Below are 27,805 nucleotides of genomic sequence, written 5' to 3'. Positions count from 1 at the left end.
TATTTCATTCATCTCGTTTGAAATATAATGAGTCATGGGTAATTTGAAATCCTTATAAAACTTACATAAGAAAGAACTAGGTGCGGGTAATTGATTTTGCCTAATTAAAAATAGCTGCATATCATTAAGCATTTAAAAAGCAGTTCCATATCCTAAATGTTTAGTCAGAATTGGAATGCTAGATACAGTAATGAATATGTAACATTCAACTATTAATACAGCAACATGAAGGATTTTAAAGTTATAAAACTGAAAAAATTATCGAATCATTAATAAAAATGTAAATAGTAATAATTGTACAGATACTTCATTTTTGAATTATTTGGGAAATAATTATCGCCTACAGAATACACGAGTTTTACAATATTTTTCAGAAATAGTACAAATATATTCTACTATTTTTTTAAATATTTAATGTTTTAAGCGTATCCCTAATTGTTTTCAAAATTAATAAGGAAGGGTGTTTACAGGAATAATTTTCTTTATCCTTTAGAAAAATTAAACAAAAAAATGTAAACGTCTTTACTAAGCAGAGTTACTTTCCTTAGAAAATTGGCAATTGCATTTTTGTGAACTTTTATTATCAACTGCCATGTGTGTACAATAATTTAGTAATAGGTTGTATAATATATTTAGTGTCAATACCGTTTTGTATTGAAACTTTACTATTGATTTGTACATCGTATGATCATACGCTGTACGAATGCATAATGTGATACAGTATGTATTATTATGTACAAAACAATTTATAATTAATAAATATATCTGCATTGGATCTACATGAAACATTCATAATTGATTTATTCCATCACAATCCCTTCTACTTGTTTCTTATGTATAACACCACTTATAACTAATGAAATAGTTGTAAATTCCGATTTCATTTCAGCTGTGTAAATATTTTCCTAATTAAAAAATACTAATTTTTAACAATTAATCTGTTTTGTATTAATACCCTGTTATAAAAGTATAAAACGACGTCCCAAAACTAAATTTTTCAAAGAACTCCTGTGCAACTCGTTTACTTTATCATTTAATTATAAGTAGTGCGCTACATAATGATGTATTTATATACGTATGTGAATTGTTAATTTAATTTCATTCGATCAAACGGCAATATAAATGAAGACATTCTCCCAATCATTAACATTCAGTACTGTGTAAAAAATTGTTTCGTAACGAGGTACAAGAAATAATTACATGTTCCTTTAAAATCGCAAAAGCTACTTGAATTTCTACTCTAGACTCTATGAGTGATAATTATTTCTACAGTTTTTATAAATTAATTAAAATTAGATCTTTTAAAATGTATCACATACCACGTACCCTATTAATCACATATGCTTCCGATCGTAAGTTTGAATCCATCTTTTCCATGCTTATCTTTGGATATTTATTAATAACACACGATTACTCATTTTTTAAATAAATGCATTTAAAAAAAAATATGAAATATATAAAAAATGTACCACAATCAAAAAAAAAGAGAAAGATAATTAGCTCCATAAAGAAGTTAATTAACACATCTATATAAATTCTTATCTCGAGGGATTGTTTCAAACTTATAATCAGTAGCATACGTAAATAATTCACAGACTAGAGCTACATTAACGCGTTCACTGTCAATTAATAATTTCACTATTAAATCCTCAGTTCTTCTCACAGTGACTACGAACACTGCAACTCCAAACAGAGGACACATTTAACAGCTGTTAATCCTCAGATAGCACAAGCTGTGGAAAAAGTTCTGTTTGGGCACCTGTCTCAGGATATTAAAATATCTAACAGTGAACGCGTCAGGATCACCCTCCTATCCTTTGCCTTCGTAATCGCTGAGTACATTCATAACATCTTTAAAACACCTATAATTAAAAACGAAACATTATTCTAAACTTTGAAACATGGAATGCCTCTTCGAACTGCTACTGAACAAATAGTATTTCAAGCTACAGCTCCGTCGAACACTTATCAAAAGGAACTCTAAACGATCTACTCGTAAGGCCGATACACGGAAACCACCCTCTTTTCCCAAGATAGTCTGCAGCCCAGTTCGCAGTTGAAACAGTTTTCTGTGGCACCCTCTTGCAATTATAGAATGGAAACTTGTATAAAGTGCGTGAGTTTTCTGGAAGAAATATTTAGAATTCTGTATGCATGCGCAATTTCTCTTTGTTTTCCACTCACATCAAATTTTCTACCTCAGCAGTTCATGCAAGAATGTTAATTTCATTCGACGTATAAGCGCGATATTTTATGCATGACCTCATCGACTAACTTCTGCCTATTACTTTACAATATTCGGCCTGAGCCACTCTAGTTAGTTGTCCTGATAAGATATTTTTTGAATAATTTCAACATGTGAAACTATAATGAAGCTATTATTGCTACTAGTTCTTTGTAAAGCGTAATATATAAATAAGACTACATAACGTAAAATAAAAGACTTAATATATATAATAATACAAAGCTTACGATATCAATGTTGTATTATAAGTAGATAAGTACATCTGGAATGCTTGTAAACAGACACGCTTTTTTAATATCGCAAGGTCTACCAATACAAGGACTTATTCTACTGCTAGTAGTGCCTGATCAGACACAGGGACGTCAATAGAATAAATCCTTGTATTGTCAGATATATTCCACGACATAATCCTCGCGTTATGAGTAGATAAGTAGATCTGGAATGTTCGTAGACAGACGCAACTTTTCCACCTTGTCTGATCAGGTACTACTAGCAGTAGAATAAGTTCTCAAGACAGACACATTTTACGCGTACTTTAAGTATATCTCTTTAGAAACTAATAACTCGAAAACAAAGCTTCATACGCAATTTTATTATGCTTAATTTTCATCTCATTTTAGCATGTAAAGTGACGAAATAACATCTATCGCAAAGACCCCTCGCGAAATCTCATTTGTCTGAAATAATTCCAAGACATCAGCCAATGTAACAACGAACTAATAACAAGTAAGCTCTGGCCACATATTCTATTCAAATGCGCCCTGGACTCGCCAAACTCCAACAAACGACAGCGTCAACTTGTACAAAATCCTACAACAAAAATCTGAAATCCTAAGAAAGCTCTTCAGGCATCGGAGCCTGTGATCGACGCCAAGGCTTTCTTACGAGACACAAGCAGATTCCACGACTGGAACGGGATTCTGTCAGCAGCGCGAACTTCTCTTAAAAAAAGTCCAGTGTTCCCGAAAAGTTACCGCGGACCTCCTTTCCTCCCGCGATATAGAGCGTTTCCGCCAAGGCGTCCCGCTCTTTTGTACGCGGAAGAAGCCCCAATTTTGGCGACGCTCGCGAAACAGCGAAACCAGCGTTTCCTTCCTCCAGGATCTACGACTAAGATAACGTCGCTATCTGACATGTCCTTTGTTCAGGTTCACTGTCCTCGTCCGACTCGCTCGCCCACGAGGGCTGACGCTCGTGTCATATTTCCCCGTCGCTGTCGCCCAATCGGCCTGTTGGCCCTGACACACCGTCGTCCAACACTTCCGTCACCTAGTAACCACGGTTGCTCTTAGAAATCGCTTCTTGTTAGCCTCGAGAAAAATTAGTGGGACGACATCGAGACGATGTTTCAGATAAATGAGTTGTAGGATGTGGAATGTGAGTCAGAAAGTAATACAGGTTTTTGGGGAGGACTGAAGTATGATGGTACAAATGAGCAGTGGGGTATGTTCATTTAGTATGTGAGTAGATAAAGTGAATACTTGTTTCAGGCGAATGGGAATTTGGGTAACCCCTTTATCTGCAATTTTAGCACCTTCGCTGCCGATTTGAAATGGGTGAGTATCGCAAACTGCCAATCCTAGAGCTCCTATTAAGGAAACATGGATCCTTCACGCGATAGTGCGTGATCGGTTACTTGAGAAATATCCTCAGCTCGCGTTACCGCGTAATCGGCAGCGAAGGGATAGAAAAAAGTGCCGAGTCAGACTCGTTGAAGAAGGTGAAGAGATTAATAAGTGTGTTAATGGAAGTTTTAGTTTATTGGGATATTTATTAATTTGAGTAGAGAAATTCGATAGGTTGTCAATAGTAAAAATTGAATTGTTTCTGATATATAATTTTATATGAATTTTGGAAATTATTGGCATTTAAGAAATGTGAGAAAAATTTGTCGACAATGGGAATTGTGTTGCGAATCATCAGTAAAAAATGAGCGAGTGGTCCAACTTTTCTTGCTGGACTGAAAAATGAGTCGTATTTGAATCGAGTTGTGAGAAAGAAGGATAGGAGGATGAAAAATGATTGCTGCACAGAACGCAACCTATATTGCAGCTAGAAAGCATGTGACTGTTAGCAAGTAGGTATAAAGAGAAATAATGAATGAATCCTTCAGAAGCTTGAGATTAATGTTCCTCGAATAGGGATTAATTCTGAATTGAAATATTTTTCAAGATATTTTAACTACGTTTGAATAGAATTCTGTGATTGCCTAGAAACGTATAGGTATTAGAGCGAATACAATAAAAAAGGAGAAAAGATTTTTAATTACTGAAATTATATTTGTGAATTCTCAAAGTGGAAATTTTTTCCATGCAAACAGCGTTGGCGATAATTGGAGTGTGAAGAGTTAATACGCGAAAAAACAGAATCGTTGAAATGAAATCCAGTAAACAATTGCGAGATTTGGAATGCTGCGAAGCACGTCAAGGATGTAATTATAACACAGAATTCTATAACGATTTATGAAAGAGTTCAAGTGTTTTATGTACGATTCACTTACATTCAATCTGCTGAGTGGAGGGGTCGAGATTGAAACCATTGCAATCGCTTTTGTAATGAACAGGAAAACTTAACTTGTTATCACGATTTAATGATTACGGATACGCGTTCAGAAAATGTTTAATGTTATTCTTTCAATACCTTGCAGTAACAGAATTTTATATTTTCCAGATTATCTGATAATATAAAGAACTTGTATCTATAAAAAATACTTTTCCTACAGATTTGCTAAGTTATTTTTAGATTTGCTTATTTATGAAGGGTTGCATTTTGGGGGAATTAGCATTCTATTAGCATTGCAAATTATACTTTCCACCCTTCTTCACTTACCAAAACTTCCTCAAAACGATCATAATTGTCTGGCCTCGTGTTCAGAAGACTCTCACCCACCGAATCTGTAGTGCTGTTCATCTGGCAGGGACCTCGGCTGCCCATAGCGCTGGATGCAATATGCAGCAAGGATAGCACAGCCAAAAGCCCAGCTGCAGATGTAAAAACAGAGTAAGAATTACAACGAATATTTCTTTCATTGAGAAGCAGTTCCAAGGGTATTACTTAAAGTGAAATATTCACCATCTCACCCCTATAGTCTTACTTTTATTTCATGCAGAATAGCTTAAATAAATGTAAGTACTTTTTACTTTTATATTCCTCTATTCTCTAGTCCAAAGATTTTCTATCTACACGCAGCCAATTATCCCACAAATTCTAAACCAGTTTGCTAATCCTGGTAATCGGTGCATAATCGTTCAAAGCACCGTGAAATAATGTTATTCAAAATCATGGAAATAAGGCCGTCAGTCAGACGCGACTGACAGGACAGTCAAAGCGTAAATCTCGTCGCTTCGAACGATCGAAACTAGTCGAAGCTCCCGTGGAACTCATACGCGAAGTGTATTTAAGTTATTCAGTTCGCCAAGTTACCCGCAACATAGGACAACCAAAGGTTGTGCGGTTTCCATGCCAAAATGCAGGATAGTGGCAGATAAAACAATGCCCTCCGCCAGCCCCTGGTGATTGCCAGCACTCCCAACCAACAGCAGAAACAAAGGGACTCGTCGTTTCTGAAACAAAATATACGGCTTTATCGGACAACAGTTGTTCTGAGCCACCGAATCGCGACTTTTTCAAATTTGCACAATTTATTATTGCTGTCCATCTCTCGGGAAATAAAGCACTGATACTGCTGTATAATGGTCGTTGTGGTGGCAAAGATGGACCATTGTTCCATGAAAACGGAGATCGCGGGGTGTAACATTGGCTATGGTTTGGTGTAGCACTTTTGGACTGAGCTTGGCTAATTTAACGTGTTCATCAGTACTGTGCCGAATGAATGGAGACTGTGTTACATGTACATAGTTTGAAACTATTTTGTATTATTTCGAATTCCGACTGTAGCTTGTTTGGAATGGAAGTTTAGTGTTGAAGGCTGTTTAATGGTCTCGTGTTGGTTCATTTAATGAGGACAGAAGAACAACGAACATGGAAAATACTTTAGATCTAGGATTATATAGGGGCTGAATGTTTTAGAATTTGTTTTCTCTATGTAATGTGGAATACCATATTTCCATCCCAGTGGCAGAGCCAGGGAGAAGCCTTCGGACTCTCATCACGATTCCTTTTGACATCACTGACAGGGTTATAAACTCCCGAAACGAGTGGATGTCGACTTCAGATGGATCGTCAGAAATTCGCTCGCTGATAAGATCGCTTTTTCAGAGCCCCCTTTGCTGTATTAGGCTGACTGTTCTTACTCGTTCCAATGAAACGAGAGGCCCAGTGCACTCGTGGCTGCAGAATTGCCGATGTCCCATTAAATTCTTGCATATCTCCCACTTCGTCCTCACTTTTTTACAATTATATTCTTTTTTTCGTGCTGATCAAAGGTATGACTGAGCGATGGAAAAATTGAGATGATTTCCTGGGACAGTGTAATTATCAGCGCAGGTTTTATTTTTTTTTTATGGTGCTTTTATGTTCTGATTACTAGAGAAGCCTTTTTGCCTTGTATTTCTGCCTCTCTGTTAACGATATTGCGTTTTCTTCCTTATTCGGTAATTCAGGTTCATCATTTTGATTAATAATTCTATATTATACAGGTTTCTCTTGCCAGATCGTTATTTCGATAAATACATTTTCGCAAATCATATAAAAAGTAACTGAATGCATAAATGATAAAGTACCTTACGCATTAATAACTACATCATCGAATATTCAAAATAATATTGCAGATTTAATGCAGGGGAGTAAATGATATCTGCATATACTATGTTAATATTATTCTTCATAATGCATTACCTTTTCAATCGTTTATTCTACTGGTAAAAAGATATCGTACTTTATAGAGTAAAATGCAATATGTACCTGACACAAATCTGCACGAATAGAGTGATCGCCCACGTAATCTCCAGGAAGAAGATCAAACCAGACGCTGCTCTGAAATGGAATCACAAACAAATTATATTCATAATTTCTAGGTTTCATCATCACACAGAGGAAAAGAATTTGAGCAACTAAATTATCGTAAGAGGTCTATCTATTCATTATCATTAAAGACTAGAAGAAAGATTCCACTAAAAAATTTACTAAAAATCTGTGAGAACCTAAATACTCGACCCTACTTGCAGTATATCTACTTAATTCCATCACTACCTATAATACACATATCTGTTATACTCCAAACAGGAGCCTCATCTATAGACTTCGATCACTAGAAAATCTAAAAGAACCAATTGACGACCACCGAATATTTGTCTCGAGTAAATACGATTTACTTTCATCGAAATATGGATAGTGTCACTGAACGCAGACAAAGGGACGATCGTTAAGTGGAATTAAAAAAAGAGATCGCCAATGTTCCAGAGGTCGTATAAAACTATCCAAGCGATACAACATCCTATTAGACAGATATCTCGCTATTAATCCAGCTTTATCGCCGGCTGTAAAACGCACCGCGGAACGACACTTATTTTATCTCGCAAATAAGTCTATCCCGTGAATTATTCGCAGCTCCGTGATTCCCATCGCTTGGTGAAAACCCGCTGCGATATAAAACTGCGACGGGATGCTTTACACCTTTCGCTGTTCATCGCGAGCCGTTTATCCCGAACTGACAAGCTATGGCTGGAAATAGAACGAAAGCGCATTTTGCACGTGGAATTTCGTGGAATTTCGTGGAATTTAAAAGCCGCGTTACGCGATTTCGTACGGCTTTATAAAAGTGAAACTGAAGCTTGCCCGTTGCTATCGCGTGGAAACAGAACAGAGGCGTGATAAAGAAGCAGAGGGGACACTAAAGGTGATACTAAAATGGTGAAAATCGTGTCCTTTAATCCTCTTTTAGCTTAGTCCTGTTACAAATTAGAGAAAATGATATTTTAACTGAGTATTTTTAGTCTTAAATAAAGATATTACCAATTTATCAAATTTTCAAATTTTCAAATATTTAAATATTTAAACATTTAAATTTTCAAATTTTCAAATTTTCAAATATTCAAATTTTCAAATTTTCAAATTTTCAAATATTCAAATATTCAAATTTTCAAATTTTCAAACATTCAAACATTCAAATAATCTAATGAAATTGGAAACTTTTAATTATGAATCCTTTTATTTGAGAATACTCAAAACATTCTGTACTTTAAAAGATGAAAAAAATAATGCAGGAGACTGATTCAAAGTGGTGATATTGAAACGAAAGACAAAGAAATAAGTAAAAGGTTGAACGCGAGCAGTGATGGACATAAAGATGATGAAGTAGTGAAACACCGTGAAATAATATTTCTTCTCGTTCTGAAGCGTTCATTACTCGGAAAAGCTTCTTGAGATGATATGGAGCACATTGAGAGAGTAATCTCGTCGAAATGTTTAGGAAAATACGTGCATTGACAACTCACATAAAAAAAATTGGAAAGTGAGGAAGAAATTAAAAGAAACGATTACATTTTTCTTGTTACTAAATGCATGCAAAATAACAGAGAATGTAAATTATTTAATCTGTATTGTGAGACTTTTTTAATAGTAGTTATATATGAATATTCATTTGTAAACTCTGCATTTTCAATTTACTATACTTTTGTTCATTTTTTCCATTTCTGTACGAGATACATTTACCTATTCTAAAAAAATCCAATTGTTTCTAGCCTCTGTATAGATTTTCTTTCAGTTTTTAATCAAAATATCTGTCTCTCTTAATTCAGAACTTGCTTGGTCGGACATACATCATGGCACACTGTATGCATGCAAAACACGCATTTCCATGCAGACCAGTGAAATGCAATCTGCAGCCCTGCGACGGAACCGCGGATTTGCGATTCGCAGGACACGCACACCGATAAGTACACTTAGAATCGTAATTCGGTATCGACTTTTCCCAGCTACTCTCTCCCACATTGTAGGAATAAAATAACCCAATTCATTTAATGAGAGATAATGATGTTTATCCTGATGCACTTCCCGAAATTAGTTATTCACTAATTGTCTCTTGCATGCTATTTCAATTTTCATATTTTTCTACCACTTATCTGATTTTGTTATCCTGGTAGAATATTTTCCTCCATATGGAAACAGAATCAGCGATTAAAATTATAGAAATTCTAGAAGCAATATTAATCGAGAATACTCGTCTGCTAGAGTTTAGTAATTGCGATGTAACTGAAATGTAAAGAAAAAGCTAATTTTTCTGATTGCCAAGGCGTTTACCAAGAAGCTAAATCAACAAGTGTTAAAGAGCAATTCAAGCCCTGCTTTTCCATTAAACTCCATAGTCCAATTTGCACCAGTACTTACAATTAGATCAGAGGCTTCATTGAAAATGCGGTCGTACTACAGAGGGTATTGATTAGAATTAATTTAATAGCTTGACTCCACTAACGCTGCATAGATGAACATAGTTATTAATGAAGCAATTGAATATATAATCATGGATAAAATAATAGCATAACTCAGACCTCCAATAAATCACCAATTAATTCCCTTTTTTGCATCACAAACATTTCGTCAATTAGGAATAGCTTCGAGGAAAATCGATACTAAATCACGATCCTAAAATTCGACGATATTGCACCAAGAGAATAATTTTCCAGAAAACTGCTTTTTCTCTTACTACACCCTGCGTTAGAACAATGTCGTGGCAAGCATCGAAAGAATTATGTCCCTGGAATTCCGATCGCTTCAAAGGATACATCGAGTTCCATCCAGCGGTCCGTGACCAAACTGCGCCAGAAGAAGAACGATATCCGGCACGAGGCGGAAGTAATGCAATAACGTTGAAAATGTAAAACATTTTTCTCAATTTCTTTCCTCTCTCTCAATACTCTGCCGCGCGACACATTTCGGCGCAAGAATAATGCCGGGTGCACGGTAAACTGCAGTCAAAGTAATTTTTCTCCAGGAAATAAGCTTTGCGACACGCTCCAGCAATCCACGTACCATTTCCCCCTATCCACGACCACGTGCACACGCGTGTAATGCAACGTGTAGCACAACACGCTCAGAGAACCTAACTGCAGGATACTCGAATTCCCGATGCGTTCAAAATGTTGCTCAACATGTGCACGTGGCACGTTCAGTGGCACCTGAACATGTCAAGAATAACTTACTGCCACTGATATTTTTGTTTCGCAGAATTATCTTACGGAAAAAATTTGTCTACACTTAGCAGAGACATTGAAACATTTTGTTGCAAGGTTTTATAGACGACAGAAAGTAATTCTATCCTCTCTGGCACAATTTCGTTATATCTGTCGCATTTTCCAAGATAAGGAAACAGAAAAGCACGTATTAAGCTTTGAAGAGTATTTTCGCTTTGAAGAATCGAAATAGAGCAGAAGAAAAATCGAATTATTCTTTTACCGAGATTTTCTGCAAACCTTCAAAGTGTTCAAAAAAAAATTGTTTAAGAGTTTATAAAGCTCTTGTCCAAGCTTCTGGAAGTGCATGGAGGGGTGTTTTGGTCGCCTCGTACCAAGGATGCGCAGAGGAAGCTAGATGGGTACAGGATATCGAAAAATTTCGATAATCATCAGGGAACTGGTGCTTGCAAGCTAATCTGATTGCAGCGGTTCCGCTGGTTAAAGTTCCGGTTGGCCGTAATCGAATTGACTGGTGAAATTAGATTTTTTTATGGTGGATCGAATCGCAGGTACTAAATAATCTATAATATTTTTTTACCCTTGGACTAGATCCTTCACTAGCCCTTGGACTAACCCTTGGACTAGCCCTTGGGCTTGCCTACTCAGTGATAACTTAGGAGGACTAAGTTTTCTAAGTGAACTATCAGATTTGTGCAGATGATTCAAGCCATGCCACAAAAAAATTGCATTGATATCAATCATACTCATGCACTATCTATCCTATGAAATGGTTTCCTGCTTTACACTGTTTCAATCTCAATATTAAAGCAGTACTTATATTTAATCCTGTATTTTACTACAACTCCGCTGTAGAAAATAGCGTTAGACATTAAATCTCTGTTGATTTGTGTACTCTATCATCAGTATTACAACTAAAACGAACAGTTATGTAAATTAAACATCCTGGACCACGAAAAAGCTACCAGGCAAGTCTTTCGTGAAAACGACCATATCCTCAACGAACGGAAGGCAACGAATAAAGAATTTCTTTCGTTGAATACTTCGTCCTCGGAATCTGATAATTGAGTTGAATTACGGTATACGCATGTTGAATTATCCTCACGTAACGTAAAACCCCATGACATGCCGATGGTACGCCACATCCGCCCCGACGCCGCACACAACTGAAACAGAAAAGCAGCAGGGTAAGTGTTGGGCGAGTGCTGGCAGAAAATTCATTTTATTCTAATTGATAGTTCGACGGTGCAACTATCGTCGCTATTTCGGCGAACAGGGGACACGATTTATGAGAATGCAAACGCCACGGGAAATAAGCAGAGTGGTATTCAAAACGATCTGATGCGAGGGAAAAGCGTTCTGAAAATAAAGATTTATTGTGCACTTTCTGCGTGAAACTAATTGGAAAGGGGTAGAGAGCTTGTCCGCCGAAGTGGCAGACTTTGATGGAACATTGCACTTTCTCGATTATTGTGCATTAAAGTGTGGGCAGACAGGCCAATTCTTTTGCTGGTAAATTGGTAAAGAAAAATATTTGGTACATTTAAACACGTGTGACTAAAATTAGTGTTAAATTAACTAGTAACTAGTTATAATTCCAACTAGTAACAAATAAACGTATTAAGCTAGCGTAGTTATTATTTCTCGAAAATGGCGAAGAAATTGGCGATGGCCTTTTTAAGTGTCTACGCTAGCTTGATACACATAACAAATAAGAACATTAGATGCAAGAATAAGCAATGTCTCAACCCTTCGAAGAAAGCCTTTGTTAATAGACCGAAGCTTTCAAACAATTCGTCTTCAATGGCCTCCTTCATTGCACATTGTTCTATTGAAACAAGCGACTCTAAACAATTTATCTTGCGTAATCTCTGTTGCATAGTGTCTCACTATTATTTCACCTAACGACCCTTCGAAAGTGAGCATCGACGCAGCCTGTACCATTAACAAGAAGGTAATGGAAGAACATCGTTTTCGTTTCAAAACCATCGCCTCTAAAGGAGCCCTCGCGTGTGGAGGAGCGCGTAATCGCGATAATGGTTTACCACAAGATTCCAAACGGATCTGCAGGTCTTACGATCGGGGTTGCCCGCACGAAGAGTGATATAATCCTTTCAGCGGCTGATTGCATAAAGGGAACGCAGCTGTAAACTTTGCATCTACATTGGTTGGGGGTAAGAGGACACGCTAAGCCCGCGATTCTAAGTAAACTTATTGTTAGAGGCTTAGCGTTAAGGATTTTATGCCTGCTCATCTCGATTGCTTTCAGGGGCTATCAAAACTTCGGGGAACAGCGAAACGAACAAATTTTATGTTCCACGAAAGGGGAGGAATTGTTGAGGATTCGTAGATGTATTAGAAAAATTAATGGACTGTTTTTTATGACTCAGTTAAAGACTTGCTGAATCTTTCATATCTTAAGTGCCTACTTTTTTCTTAATACTTAATTTATGTTTACGAGAAAAATAAATCTTTAAGTATTTTGATACTTTCGTTTCCTTAAGTAATAAATGTTTCTACGTATATTTGGGCAAGCTTGTTTGGTAATGTATTTTTTAAATAATATTCGATGATAGCAGTGATATAAAATGCATAACATTTCCGACATCTGTTCACTGGTAGAAATCAAATTCCAAAAGAGGGTACAAAGGTAATTTGCAAGTCCAATGCGGGGATTTTCAGCTGGTTCGAAGAGTTTTATTAAGTTCCGACGAGGAATTTAACTTATACTCCTCGGGGATGCTACGCGTATGTAAATAAAATGTAATCATCGGTCGCGTATACGATTTAAACAGCTATCGATTGACACTCCGCGAACGACTTCCCTGTCCTGAATACATTAACGTGGGGAATGGCAAATGCGAAGCAGAAGTCGGTCCAGTAGAAGATGGAAAAGTACGAACATTTCTATACTTGTGAATACGCTGAACAAATGTGTGTACAACTTTGTTGGGAATAAAATTTGTCTTTCCAAAAGTTTGTAATTTTGTTTCGATACAAGTTTCATTCGTGTAGCAATCGAAATTATTAAAAAAGTTCTGTATATAGTATAAAAAAATTTAGTTATCCTAAAATGAGTAAATTATGATAATATACAAATATATGACCGTCTACTACTTCAGAGAACGTAATTTCTATTATTTATATTCCCAAAGACAACGTTTCAGAATTATTGCTAGCAATCAATTTTGCTCTGTTATTGGTATAATTTCTCGTATCACGTTTGCAGGCTTCAATTTGATATATACATTCAAAGCAGCGTTTAATTCTAATATTATGAAGGAATTTCTCTCAAAATTTAATTTCTAGTATGAGTATAAAGTAATACTGGAATAAACCAAATGTTAAATAGATATGGAATCTATGAATTTTAAATGAAATTATTTCTCCATATTATTCACATTTCTGTTATTTTATCTAAAATATAGGAGCCAGCGAAAGCGAATACTCTATTATCTGAAAATTTCCTTGGTCAAATAGACGTACCTCTCTGGCTATTATTTCAGATAATAGGGATTCTAGTGTGCCTTGTTGGAATATCAGAAGTCTAAAAAAATTCACATGGGAGCGAGTAAATCGAGAAAAAAGTAGTTAAAAACAGGCCTTGTTCATTGGACTTAATAAATATACTTTATGTTCACCTCTCGGAAACTAATTGAATATTTCACGCGTGAAATAACGCGCATGGTAGTGCAATACCTACGTTGCAACCACTTCACACTGAATATTGAATTAAATATATGTACTTTGATATTCATTATAAAACTGAAGGGTAAAACGCGTGGTTCATCGCGCGTTGCCCACGTAACCATCTAGAAAATAGGATGCGAAGTGGTTTTCCGTATGAATTCTTTATACTGTGCACGTAATCGCCACGCTAAAACGAGATTTCCACTTTAAAAATTTTAGATGACCTGTGGGAAAGTCGTCTATTCGAATATAAAAGAAAAATCGAATTATTTATATTTATAGAACGACCTAATAATTTCTCGAGAAAGTATTTCTGGTTGATTCGAAGTAGCAAGCTTGATAAACAGGTTCTGCTTGCTATCCCAACTTCGTTCCCACTTTGAAAACCGTTTTCCTAACGAGAAACTTGTTAAAACTAAATCAGGTAAATATTTTGCATTATCAGCTATCTCTCGTGGAGCGTAGAAAGTTTCATGGAAAATACAGGATCGGAAATTGACTGATAAATTTAGATAAAAGAACGTAGAACATTTTGATATTAGGTACTCATTATTTAGACGTGAATTCTTTGTTCTTGAAAACTTCGAACATTTTTCAGGATTCCCTCTATTCCAACATTTTACTCAAATATTTCGACTTTCAATATCCATCACTGCATAGTTCAACTAAATGTTCAAAGAGTACTACATGCATTTGTCTGTTGGCGTAGAATTGCTATTTACACTACTTCCATTCCTTGGAAAAAGAAGTTAGAATAAAATTGAGTTCATGTCAGTCTTATAACCTTACTATCTCAGCGTAGAGATACAAAAAATCAATTTCGAATGGGTACAATAAAGATGTCTCCAGTCAGACACAGAGGAGTCAGTAGAATAAGTATCTCCAGCGTCAGACAGAGAATCAGTAGAATGAGTATACCTCCTGTCAGGCACATACAAGTCAGTAGAATAAGTATACCCAGAGGCAGACAGAGAAGCTTCAGTAGATTAAGTACGCCCTTAGTCAGACACAGATAAGCCAGTAGAATAAGCATGTCTATCGTCCCACAGACAGAAGCTAGTAGAATAAGCATGTTCTCAGGCAGGCAGAGAGAACTCAGTAGAACAGGTACACCTCGAGTCAGACGCAGGGGGTTCGGTAGAATAAGTAAGTCCATCGACACACGGCGAACTCAGTAGAATACGTAAGCCCCTAGTCAGCCACAGGAAAATCAATAGAATAGCCCGAGTTAGACACATTTCACTCGCGTTTTAGGCATTTCCTCAACTATTAATAACCCCAACACGGATGCCGAAAAAGCAATTTCGTTTTACCAGTAAATAATTCCAGCGAGACGTGCCCGACGAAACAGGCGAACGCGTGAGCGTGTCGACCCTCGGTTTCGGATCACCGTTAATCCGTACAGATCGGATTTCATTAGGATCCGATATATATCCGCGCGGCGAGAGAAGCCCCCATTTTCCAGAAGGCAATTGCGTCGGCTCGGCTTTTGTAGCTCGTGTCGCGAATACGCGACCGATTGTCTCACGATGAAAGGACGTCCCCCCGACCAGCAGCCTCCCATTGATCCCCCAGCGGCGCGACGAATGCCTACTTATGGCAATTTTTCCTGCGCGGAACCCGAGGTAATCCATTCTGCTCGGATAAAGCAGACGAGCGACCGTCCCTCCGAGGCGAATTAATTCCTTGCCGCTGCGTTTCGTTAAACACCCCGTGTGTTTCTTCTTCCACCGTTTGTCCCCATCCTCGGGACTGATTAACCAGTTTTAATTAGCACGTAATTAGAACGCGGTGCCGAATCGATGGGGCCGATTTCACGGCGAAAAACGCTGCTAACGAGGATACAGATGACGTTTATCTTCTTTTTAAGGGAATCGAATTAGCCGAGTGGTATAACGAAGTCATTTACACTGACGATTGAGGGTTAATCTATTATCTGTGCACGCTAGCAGATCACACGTTTAAGCAGTTTTTGGAGTAGCTTCTATGGATTTATATCCACGTAAAAGAGAATATTTCCCTTTCTTTCTGCGCTTGAAAATTTTTAGAGTTATGACAAAACAAAATGTCAAAGGCAGTCGCTAAAAGTTCGATTATTGAATTTTTATGAATACTCACAAAATGAAAGGAGAGAAATTGTGATCGAGGAGGGATCCCAATACTTTTGACTATGTAAATATGAGTCAGACTTGTTATACGATCTCAAAGAGTTAAATGCATGACTCCACAAGTATCATGCAACATCCCTGTAGAAGCACAATCCATTTTAGTGACGAGCAAAAGCATCATAACATATACATACCTACGTATAACGATTCGCAAATTGTTCCTCGATCAAAAGCCCATCCCCAGCAACGCGTTCAATATCGTGAATATCATGAATTTCCGATCGAGAACACTTTACCGATGTACCGCTGAAGGATGCCTATCGTGAAGCTTCCGTTTCTTTGAAAGGCTCTTCGTCAACACGCCAGTGATGGATCCCCGCGTGCACAGATGCAAAAGTGCATCAACGATGCCATTTTTACAAAGAATCCAGCGCTCGGTCATCGGAGGCGTCTACATCCCCCTGTGATGGTCAAAATTGGAATTTGGAAACAGGGATGGAGAGGTGCTTTGATCGATTACAGAATGCCAGAGATGTTTGAGAGCAGCCTGTCAGCGACGGCGACGAGTACAATTTTCAGGAAACACTAATTGCGTAAGTGGCCGTGAAAGAAAAATACTCGCCTCGAAAATGGTTCGTTAAGAATTTAGGATCTCATTACAGAAAGATGGTTTTAAATATTCAAGAGAGATCTGTTTCAGACGTTCAAGGAAGATTGCTTTAAATTATTCGGGGGAGGTTAATTTTATCTATGCTGACGTGTCTTCTGCCTGAAGGAAGAAAGAAAGACAAACAAATAGAGACGTTTTCTATGGAATGTTGCCTCTAAATTTAGTGAAAACGTATCCATTTAATCCCCTAGACATCTAGAAAATTTATTCGAGAAAATTTCCATGGTCGTTTTGGGTCGTAAGGAGTTCTTACACGTGTCCTTCGCTCCCGCAAGAGTTAAATGTGCGATACTCTTAGATAGCTGATGGGATGAGAGGATTCTCGCCGAAGAATTTCTCGTTTAAAAAGAAGAAGCTGCGAGTACGCAGGCTCAAAGTGTTCGTGTGCGGTACACGCGATGTATTATTCAAAAGGCGAAACCGCGAAGGTTTAATAAAAGCAAAACACACAGCTGTGGTAGTTTTTAATGCGGCCGCGGAAGCACAGTTGGCGATATTCCTGTCATCGTGGGGAAAATATTTGCTGAAAATTTTACTACTTTTACCCGGCTCTTTGCCTGCCGGCCAAGGAGCTCTGCCTTTTGTCTTGACTTTGTTTCCGCTGGAAAAAGAGGACGAATGATAAGTCGCTGGATAACGCTTGGAGAGAAAACATTTGAGGACGAATTTGTTAGAGAAAATTAATGTTTGCCGAATTTTAACGCTGTAAGAATTACGCAGGGATTATAGGTAAGACAATAGAACGAGTTCTCACAAATTGCCTTCATATTTGAAATTGTTTTAAATAAAATTAAAACATTATGAAATTTCAAAATTAATCTTTTATGTGAAAAATAGATACCTAGACACCTAGTATAGAAACTGAATTGTGTCTGAGTTGGAACTTATTCTACTGAGTTCTACGTGGCTGACTAGGGGATTACTTATTCTACTGAATTCGATACGTCTGAGCAGATATTTACTTATTGCACTGACACCCCAGTGCTTAACGAAGGACTTATTGTAGTGATCCTGATCTGACTGACTACGTGCTTACTTATTCCACTAGTATATGTATGTCTGACAAATGGCTGACTTATTCTACTCACTCCTCTCTCAGCACTTGCTTATTCCATTGACTTCTCTCTGTCTGACTTGACCAGTGTATTCCAGCAGTAGAGTAAGTTAAATCAGACACAGTCAACACTTATCTTATGCATTTTTCAATATCTAATATCTTGAAAATGAAGCTTCAGAAACAATTTTATCATTCTTCACTTTCCTTTATTTTGACGTACAGAATCAACCCTTCTAATTTCTGACGTTATCAAATTTCTAAAGGTTATACACCCTGTGTAACCTTTAGATATTATATTACCGAGAGATCCCAGAAATTTTGCTAGAAAGTTACCCTTTAAGGAATTCCTGCAACTTGCGCGTCGAAGGATAAATCCAGGTTGCGCGAATGGGTTTAAAAGGGTACGAAAATTTTCGAAAAGTTTCCAAGTCGGTGGCCTCTCACCAGGAGATAAGATTTCCTATATCGTGGACTTTTAAACCTCTAACCATTTACTCAAGAGTTTTTGGCTGGCCCGTGTATGCGCGATGCATCATGCCAAGGCATTTGCATGGCTTTATCGTAAGGAATGGGGGTGCAACGAATCTACAGCCGCAGTAATTGACACGGATTCAAGATTTTTATACCCTGGCGGTGAATCTTCATACAATGTGTGAATAAAATCTCGACTCGATTTAAGGAAAGCATAGCCTTGCTTTTCGGAGGTTTAAATTCACGAAGTAAAGATAAAATATGAAATGGAAAGCTCGTATATTGTACTCTATTCTGATTCTGAGTTAAGACAGCAAAGTGTGATGTTTAACCTTTTGAACTTATTGCTTTCGTGCCCTCGAGCTTCTTTACTCTTTCTTCGAAAATACGTCAAACTGAAGTGGCAGAGGCCATCGATGGCACCCTTCGCCGATTGTCAGACCAGTCGAAAGCTTTCGCCAGAGAGGTTACTGAGATCCGATCATCGATCCATTGCCACGGTCGTTCAATGGACATTTCTAAAGCTTCTGTCCGTGACACATGAATAACCATCAGCGATGGTATTTGCTCCACAAGCAGCTTGCCAAAAAAATATCACGTTCAACGACTTTGAGATTAACGATTGCGATTAAATACACGGAGTTACATACTACATCTTTTTTTATGCTGATGAGTACAGTAACAAAAAATAAATTAACCATCTATATTGAGGAGATATTATATATAAAAATTAATGGACCGAAATATAGAAAGTAGTAAAGAAAAATAAAATGAGATCTAGGATATTTTTCGTGGCAAGTTAAAGTAGTTTAAGGAATATTTAAAATTATAGCTTTCTTTCCAAATAAATTCAGGACTCCATCCATCAGATGAAAGCGGCTGAAAAATTACAGGATCATTTCGTAATGGAGCGAAGATGCGTCCAAGTCGTCTGAAGAATTCCTAGTTTGTTCGAAGTTTGTCGATGTCCTGAAAACAATTTAATATTAATGCCTTATCGATTATTCATTCGCCGCTATCGACCTCTAATCTGGGAGATGTGTTCCGTACGCTATCGAGCTCCTTTCTCGATTTACGGATTAAATGGTATCAGGCGATCATGGATAAACAAACCCTCTGCTTGTTATGGTCCCTAAAAGTTATATGACAGTATTTTTCTCGATAAAGAGAGAACACTTCGCAAAAAATTGTCGACCTTCGAGCTGCTGTAACTCTGTGAAAAAACATCGGAGAGAGATGAGCCCAGGCTCATTTTAAAGGGCAAAGCCTCTACTTTCACGTCCCTGAATTGAATTTTCTCGAACGCGTCTGTATGCTCGACTGTGGGGCGAAAAATAGGGGGTGGTTTTTCTCCGAACATCATCCAAGTTCAAACGTCTGTACAGAGCTTAATAAATTTTTTCCGCGATCTATTTTAGGGTTAAATTAAAGTTGGAAGTCTCCTCTTTCAAATGAGACCTTAATGAGTGATCTACGATTTTTTTTCACCGAGTTATTGCACTTTGAATGAAATGATAGCCAAGGTACACTTTGAATGAAGTGGTACTTAAGGTACACTTTTCATTTAGAGCATGATATCTCGACGAAAAAAAATCGCAGAGCACTCGCTAAGGTCTCATTCGAAAGAGGAGGGTTCCAGCTTCCATATCTCTATGAAAGTTGTCGCAAAAAAATTTATCAAGTTCCTGAGAGTCTTCTGAAGTTGGAGAACATTCAGGGTAAAACAACCTTCTTTCTTTCAGCGTGCCGTGGAGTAGAGAATTTTTTTCAGATAAATTCAACAGAAGGGTGTTAAAGTTGAGGCTTTGCCCTTTAGAATGAGGCTAGGCCCACCCCGCTGCGATTTTTTTTGACAAAGTTACAGCAGCTCAAAGATTGACTACTTTTCCCGACTCTGGATTGGTGCGCGATTCCAAGGCTGAAAGCTCACTTTTCATTCAGAGCGCCATAACTCAGTGAAAAAAAATCTCAGACCACCCGCCAAGGTCTCATTCAAAAGAGGAGGATTCCAGCTTTAATATCCTCTCAATAGATTTCTCGAAAAAAATTTATTAAGCTCTGTACAGACCATTGAACTTGAAAGATGTTTGAAGAAAAACCACCCTCTCTGTTTTTAGCTCCGCAGCAGAGAAGGAAAGCGTCCTCAGAAAAATTCAATTCAGGGATAACAAAGTAAAGGCTTTGCCCTTTAAAATGAGACCAGTCTCGCCTCTGTGTGACTTTTTTTCACAAACCTACAGTAGCTCAAAGATCGACATCTTTTCAGCCCAAAACGAGTGATCCTTTACTTTTGCAGCGAAGTGTATTTTTAAAAATTGAAAAAAGTTTCCCTAATAACGACATACCTAATTTATCGATTAGAGCGTCAGTTCTCGAGCGCTCATCACCCTGAGTGTTCTCAAAAAGGAACGAGGCCAGACTTATCTTAAACCTCAACGAGGAAACCATTCGAAAGACCTTAATACGCTCCACCGATGCCCTACTGACATCGCTTAATTACTCCTGGAAATTAACCGCCTCAACACTCACAGAATACACGAAGTTAAAACCAGCTTTCACCACCGACGAGGGTTTCATACCCTTAAATTGAATTCGCTACGAGGACGCTAAGTATCGCCGACAGATAACGAAGGAAAAAGAGACTGGCTCTAGATCCAGCGGAACGTTGGGCTTGTCACGTGAAAAGGGTGGCCGCGATGAAGAGGAGCCAAAGAAAAACGCGTCGGGGAGAGGAGCGGACAGGGCACAGAGTTCGAGAGCTCCTCGGTTCTCGCTGCTTATTCCTTGTAAAAACAGCCGAGTGTCTGCGAGGGAGAACGTGGCTATGGGAGTTCGCGTGGAATTAAGTTTTCACAACTAAAAGCATCGATATGGGTTAGACGTGCAAGTGGAAAAGTTGAATCTGTCTCGGACAAAGGGGAAAGAACGGCAGCAGAGGAGAACCGAAGTGACACGAGGAGACAGTCTTCTCCGTGAACGCCTCTCGGTTGAATGGTGCTCGATATTCGTTCTTCTCTCCTTAATTTCTTTTTCTGTCGCGAGAACGAAGACAGATTGCCACGATGGTCCCGTTCCCTGCGCTTCCGCGACCTCCCAGAGCCCTCCTCCCTCGTCCAACTCCTTCTTCCCCCTTCGCTCTTACTGCAAACACTGCTACCCTATCGGCCAGCAGACGTTCGTTTGGTCTATTTGCCTTCCACCCGAAAAAAAAGCACTTCCATGACGCCCTTTCCTCATATCGGACAATGGCCCGTGTTCAGTTCAAAGTGGGGTGGCTCTGAACCCCGTCGAGTTTGGGACTCGCGGACGCAGTTTCAATTAGAGCGACGCTGTCACTGCTTTAGTGCTCTTTGGCAATGCAATTAGCCGGGCACGCCACTTCTGCTGAGGGTATCCCTTAAAAGGGCTGAAAGCGCGTGATAATTAAGGCGCCGCGCGGCTTCCGAGAGGAATTAAGGAGCCACCGCGGGGAAGATGCTGGTCGATGCTTTTTTACTTCGAGGGAATACTAGCTAGGTGTTATTCGTCGACGCGGCGTGTCAAGAGGGTGGAACGTGTATTAATTAATTTTTTAGTGAGTTAATTATTTTAAGAGAGCACTAGCGAGAGATGATACCCTATGCAGATTAGGTGTTCCTTATTTTAGTCTCGTTTTGATGTCGAGCATCACTTTTCTGATCCCTCTGCACTTCAGGCGACTTTAGACCCTGGACTTTACGATAGTAGACAGTAGTTAGCAGCGTGAATCGCCCAGTATCCTGGCAAAAACAGTGTTCCTTGAAGTATACTACATTATTTACTGTTACAGCGCGTCTATTCCACTTAAACCGCATTACACTTTACTACCCCGTTTTTACGCACACATTTACGACCCCTTTGCCAACCCAGTATTTCACAAAAGAACGAGGTCAGAAGTTAAACAAGTTAAATACTCCCAGTAGTACAAAAGTCGTATAACTATTAAGTGCGAAGTTAGCAGAAGCAAAGGCGCAACCTCCACCTAAAAACAGCCTTAACTCAACTTGTTCAGCTCCACGGAACCCAACAAAATTTAAAGCCACGCTTCTGCACAATTTCTAAAACAATTTCGTCGCTACCCCTGTCGTCCACCCACGCAGGGATCTTCCGTTTCATTAGCCAGCAGAAATACGATCAGGACGGCAGTTTCGGGAGCAAGAGTCAGTGATGGAACTTCTATTGCCAGATGCCGGGACAAAATATCTTCTAGTGACGTCATAAAATAGAAGAATGAGGATACTCCAGGCAATGTAGTTAAATATAGTGGAAAAGAATGGTAGTGGAAACGTAGGCCACTAGTGGATCCAAGGTGATCATCTCATAGTGTACACTCTACGCACATAGTTCCAGCGTGAGGCTGTATCGACTTCACAGTGGCGCAGTGGTGTCGATAAAGCTCCATGCTGGAACTGTGTACGTACACTATGTGACGATCACCTTAGCTCCACTGGTTGCATGCTTGTCTGCAGGGTGATCCTTTCGCTTGAAGACTCAAAGACAGTGCCGCCACAAAAACATCGCAGTAGGGAAGCGCATAAGACCACTGTGAGCCTTTTAGGTCACAATAGAGTTCTAGTGAGATGTTTTCGCAGCAGCACTGCTTTGACTCTCCTAGCGAGAGAATTATCTCTACTACCAATTTTCTTTCAGTGTAACTGGAAGACATTTTGTCTCGACATCTGGCAACTCTGGATACAGTCACAGCTGACTGTAGTACTAAACATGCTCAACGAAAAACAGCAACACTCTGAGAGTTCGAATTTGCACTGGATACGCAGAGACAGGATACGCAGTCTTTCTATCAAGCGCAAAATCAGACTCTCCCAGTGTCGCTGTATTTCGTTCAGCATACCTAGTACTAAAGGTGGCTGTGACACAGCTTATTCTCGATCTCTCGCGGATACGTCGCCCTAAACAGGCTCGTGGCAGAGGGTAGAAGAGAGTTGTCTGTCGATGGGCGGCGGTGCAAAAATCACTTCGTCCTGACGGCTTAAGGGATGGTCGTAAAGCTCGTACGCGTCAAACGCAGGATCGCGCTTACGAAAGGCCTGATCGAAATTGGATTCCACGAGTTTTCCAGCCGCGGCGATTCGATTTGTCCCGCGACGTCGTGACAGGAAGCGTCAAAACTCTGGGGAGGTTGCGACCGCGCTCGAATGAGACCCAGTCGATTCCGTTCTGGGGAGGAAAAAATAAGAGGGAGCCAGGGGGTGAAAAGAAAATTGAACCGACCGTTTCCAGGATATGATGGAAGCCAGTGGTGGAAGGGAACTTCAGCGCTTGATTCTTTGCCACGTCTTCGATTCCGTACATTATGCGCTGGTATTTCATGGACCCGTCGAAGAAGACTGGAGAAAGCAAAAAGAAGAAACGTTTCGTATAGTTGAGCTTCGATTGTGTGAAGGGAAGAGGAAAAGGGGTTAGAAACTGTTATATTCAGGCTTTATCACTGGGAGTCATAGTTGGATACGACTGAGAGGAGTAATTTAGTAATAATAGTGATGTGATATTGTATAAGTGTACAGTGTTCGATGATAGGTGTCAGAAAATTTAAAGGGTGATTCTATATGTTGAAATGAAATGAAAATCAGGAATGAAGGAAATGTATTTAAAGCTTCGTTCCAGAGTTATTGATTCCTGAGAAAGTCTATGTCTGACTTGGGATATAACTGTTCTACTGATTTCACTGTGACTGGCTTGACACACATTTTAGTGGTTTCTATGTTGGTTTAGGATATAGCTGTTCTACTAATTTCACTGTGACTGGTTGCAGACATATTCTAGTGGTCTCGGCGTCTGACTTGGGATATACCCATTCTACTTACTCCTTTCTATCTGGTTTCAGGCGTATTTTACCGAGGTCTCTGTGCCTGATTTGTGATATACCTATTCTACTGATTTCTTTGTGTCTGATTTGAGACATATTCTACTGATTTCTCTGCGTCTTTCGTGTTTCCCTAACTTTTAAAACTGGAGTTAAAAAAAGTTTTCCTATTTTTCCTGTTTATTTGGGTAGCAAGTAGTAATTGTTCCGCAAGAATCAAATAACATTTCCAGAGAGACGCCAGCAAGAAACGGTAGAAAAATTCAAAGACACGTAACCTTCATTACCGTGGCATTATCCCCCTCGGGTCCACTACAATATAGTGCCTTTCATGTCCCTTTTCTGTCGACCTTTCTTCGCAATGCACTTTAGTGCCATTATAGGCGACACGGCGTTAAATGATGTGCCGACAATAAAATTAAAATTAATCCCTACGAATGGACTTAAATATGCTTTTATTATTTTTCGATACGTTCTCGTTTCGCGAAGATATCCACACTCTTTTAAAAATTTATCTTTTTTTCTGTTTACGTATATAGAGAATAATTTAATCCATTGACGAAACATGACTTTTCACCTTAGCCTTTTCAACTGCGCTCTATCCCAGATTCCAATTGAAAAAATCGATCATTAGTAGAGAGATCCAGCGAGTACATCGTCTTCATTACGTTGGCTCCGATTTCAATTAACGACGTTGGATCGCACTCGGTAATTGCAGCAATGGTACACACTCCTAAATTTCTAGTCATTATCCAACCACCCACCCAACACATTACTGCGATGAGTTTGCTTAAGAGATGCTTCGCGTTTTCTTCCTCGCGTAACAAGTGAATTAACGGCAGGAATTGCGTGCAGTGGAGAGACATTGTTCAAAAGTAATTAACAAAAATAGCTAATTCAACTAACGAAGAGTGAAACAAAAATTCCTTGTCTAAACGTTGCATTGTAAATAGATGAAAAATCGAAATAAAACTTGTTTTCATTTTGCAGAATTAATTCCTGGAGAAACCAAGGTATATATTCTGTTTGTGCAATTCTGCTTCGCGAATGAACGTCCCCTGTAACCTCACGATACCTTCAAATTGTCCAATTGCGCGATGTAATGTCCCTTTTAAGAAAATGGCTCCACGTTAAAGCGGCCATAAAGTTATACCCATGAACGCGTGTGTACAGTAGCGTAAGTCGGTTTACGATCAGACGCCTTCGACGACGTATTTCAAGTGAACTTTTCAGCGAAACTTTCCGAGATATCTCACGTTCGGCTTTTAATAAAGCACATCGGCTGCATCATGGAAAAATTATGACGCGTAAAAAAGTACATAGTGTGCTTTGCAAGATAAAAGAAGAAACGTGGCGAGCATGGGACATTTCTTTTGGAAATTGCATTTAGCGCCAATTCGATTTCTCGGCTACTACTAATACTAAAATTAAGAGACCACTAGTGAGTTCGAAATTTCAGACATTTTGAAATATTTTTCAAATGAGGAAGATAGTACGACTGACATTTTATGAACTATTCAAATAGGTTAAATCAAGTTTGCTGAACATCCGAAGAGAGATGAAGGGAAAAGTTCACTCATTTAATGATCGTATAGATATTAATTTATCTGCGTAAACAAATTATTATGAAGTTACTGACCGTATGTTAGCTTTCCTGAAATTACGTTTCAAATATTGAACTAATTAAATGTCTACATTCTGGAGTAAAACTGGTAATGGAATTTTGAGAGTTTTGCACGTTTCGTTTGCGTTCGCGTAAGTTTAAAGTTAATACTTCCGCGCAATTTTCGAATAACACATTTTATAATAAGCTGATTAACGCAAGTAGCAGCGTAATAACAGACTACAATCTTTATCTTAATTTTGCAAATTTTGCATCTCGTATTAACACGTGTAAGCATGCGACAAGCTCCGCGAGATTCATTTCGAAATGGGCACACCCTGGTCGAGAATGACATAAGAAAAATAAACCTTCATCCACCATGAAACAATGATAGCGAAACGAGAAAGTTCTTCTGTAAACTTTTTCAGCTTGAAGTTCAGGAAAGTTTAACTTGAGACTGCTGTTCCGTCCAGCCACTTTCCCCCATCAACCCTCTCCCACCTACTTCACCTTCGTTGTACTTCGAAATTATTAAATTAAAATCATCTGCTTCAGCCGAACTGAAACTTACTTCTCAAACGAATTTAAATCAACTGAAACGAGTTGGCTAATGCGTTTTAATAAAACAGTGTGGAGAGTCTCGACGTGCACGAGAACGATAAGCTAATTAAATATTTTTACAGAATATTTTTTCGACCTTTAAAACCGATTATCCTGAATTACAGTAATAGCGATGTAAATGGGTTTTTCATATAAATTCAGATGGCGTATTTCTCTGGTTTCGGAGCTTCGAAAATTTTTAATATGAAATCTTGCGATACCACGAGCATGGTATTTTTTCGCTTTAAACGCGTGGCTTGGAACCAATGGTAACGTTATGATACAGAAAGAATGCGTTCCAGATATCCAGATATTGAAAAACCTCTAAAAAAAGGGATTCTCTCCGCGTTAACCACGTATAAAAAAATTGCATTGTGTACGGCTTAAAGCCTGTTTAAAACCAAATACCCTTGCATAAAAATATTTACCTACACTTATGCACATATACATGAAATAAAATAATCTATGAAAGAACGCGTCCCTAGTTTCAGATTATAAGTTATGAAGCAGTTCAATGTATGCATACTTATCTCCTAAAGCATGAGAAACTTTGATACTATCATGCTTGCAAGTCTTCATAAAAGTTTTTTACACATGTAGCGAAAACTCTTGTGAGTCTTTAGATTTCAAACATGCTCCTCCGTTTACACAAATATGTAGCTCTCTGTTACAGATGAATTCCAGACACATTGCTTCCAAGCTCCCTCTTAGTTACGTTTATTTTATCTGTATCTCGTATATTCGTATTTCAAGAACAGATTAAAACGAGAAGATGCAGAATACGGAGATGCGCAGAGGCGATCGAAAAAAGATTTATTATCGATACTCGTTTGGACGTGCAATAACTCTATCTACGTTTTATTTATCATGTTGGTTCTGCAGATTTATGGAATATTTATAGAAATGTTCTTCCACGTAACAGTGAATGAAGGATAACTGGGAAAAGTTGATGCATCGATTCTGAAATTAATAAACTGTTTTTTAATATTCTAGAATCAGAGAATTTTTCTAGAAATCTACAGGCAACGAAGAAAATGCTTGTTCTAGCAAGTTAGTCCAGATTTGTGTGCCTGGCAGGCTATTGAAGAGAATTCCCTTGAATGCATATCGCTTTACAATAGACACAAGGAATTCACTTTGAATACATATTGCAAGGGGATATTGCATCATATTAAATACAATGTTTGCAAGTTTCGTCGTATGCAGCGGAATAGCAGAATTCGCTAGGGGAATATGTCAACCGATTCAGCAAATTATACGAACCGAAACTTCCATGTAAAAATAAGTTCAAAAAATTGCAAAGATCTGGTATTTTAAGTGATCAGTGTAATACAAAAATAATGAAACTTTCCGCTTGGTATAAAGACCTAAATTTAGAAAATGTGGCTTCGATCGATCAATAATGGAGTACATATGAGTAGATGCAACT

At 38.4% G+C, this 27,805-nt stretch overlaps 1 protein-coding gene across 1 annotated transcript in view; it reads right to left on the bottom strand.

Moving 5' to 3' along the window:
• Positions 1 to 3,387: 3,387 nt before the first annotated feature.
• Positions 3,388 to 27,805, bottom strand: part of LOC143185906 (uncharacterized) — a 44,371-nt gene continuing 19,953 nt past the window's right edge. The window contains exons 2-6 of the mRNA XM_076389223.1: positions 11,441 to 11,501; positions 7,109 to 7,180; positions 5,669 to 5,808; positions 5,075 to 5,226; positions 3,388 to 3,514 (exon numbers count right to left, since the gene is read on the bottom strand). Coding sequence (XP_076245338.1) covers positions 3,443 to 3,514; positions 5,075 to 5,226; positions 5,669 to 5,808; positions 7,109 to 7,180; positions 11,441 to 11,501 — 497 coding nt within the window. The 3' untranslated portion in view covers positions 3,388 to 3,442. The remainder of the gene's footprint in view (positions 3,515 to 5,074; positions 5,227 to 5,668; positions 5,809 to 7,108; positions 7,181 to 11,440; positions 11,502 to 27,805) is intronic.

This window comes from Calliopsis andreniformis, chromosome 2 (assembly GCF_051401765.1).
Source record: "Calliopsis andreniformis isolate RMS-2024a chromosome 2, iyCalAndr_principal, whole genome shotgun sequence".
Classification (NCBI taxonomy): domain Eukaryota; kingdom Metazoa; phylum Arthropoda; class Insecta; order Hymenoptera; family Andrenidae; genus Calliopsis; species Calliopsis andreniformis.
The sequence above is the reverse complement of the archived record's forward strand: the minus strand, read 5'-3'. Positions and strand labels throughout refer to the sequence as shown.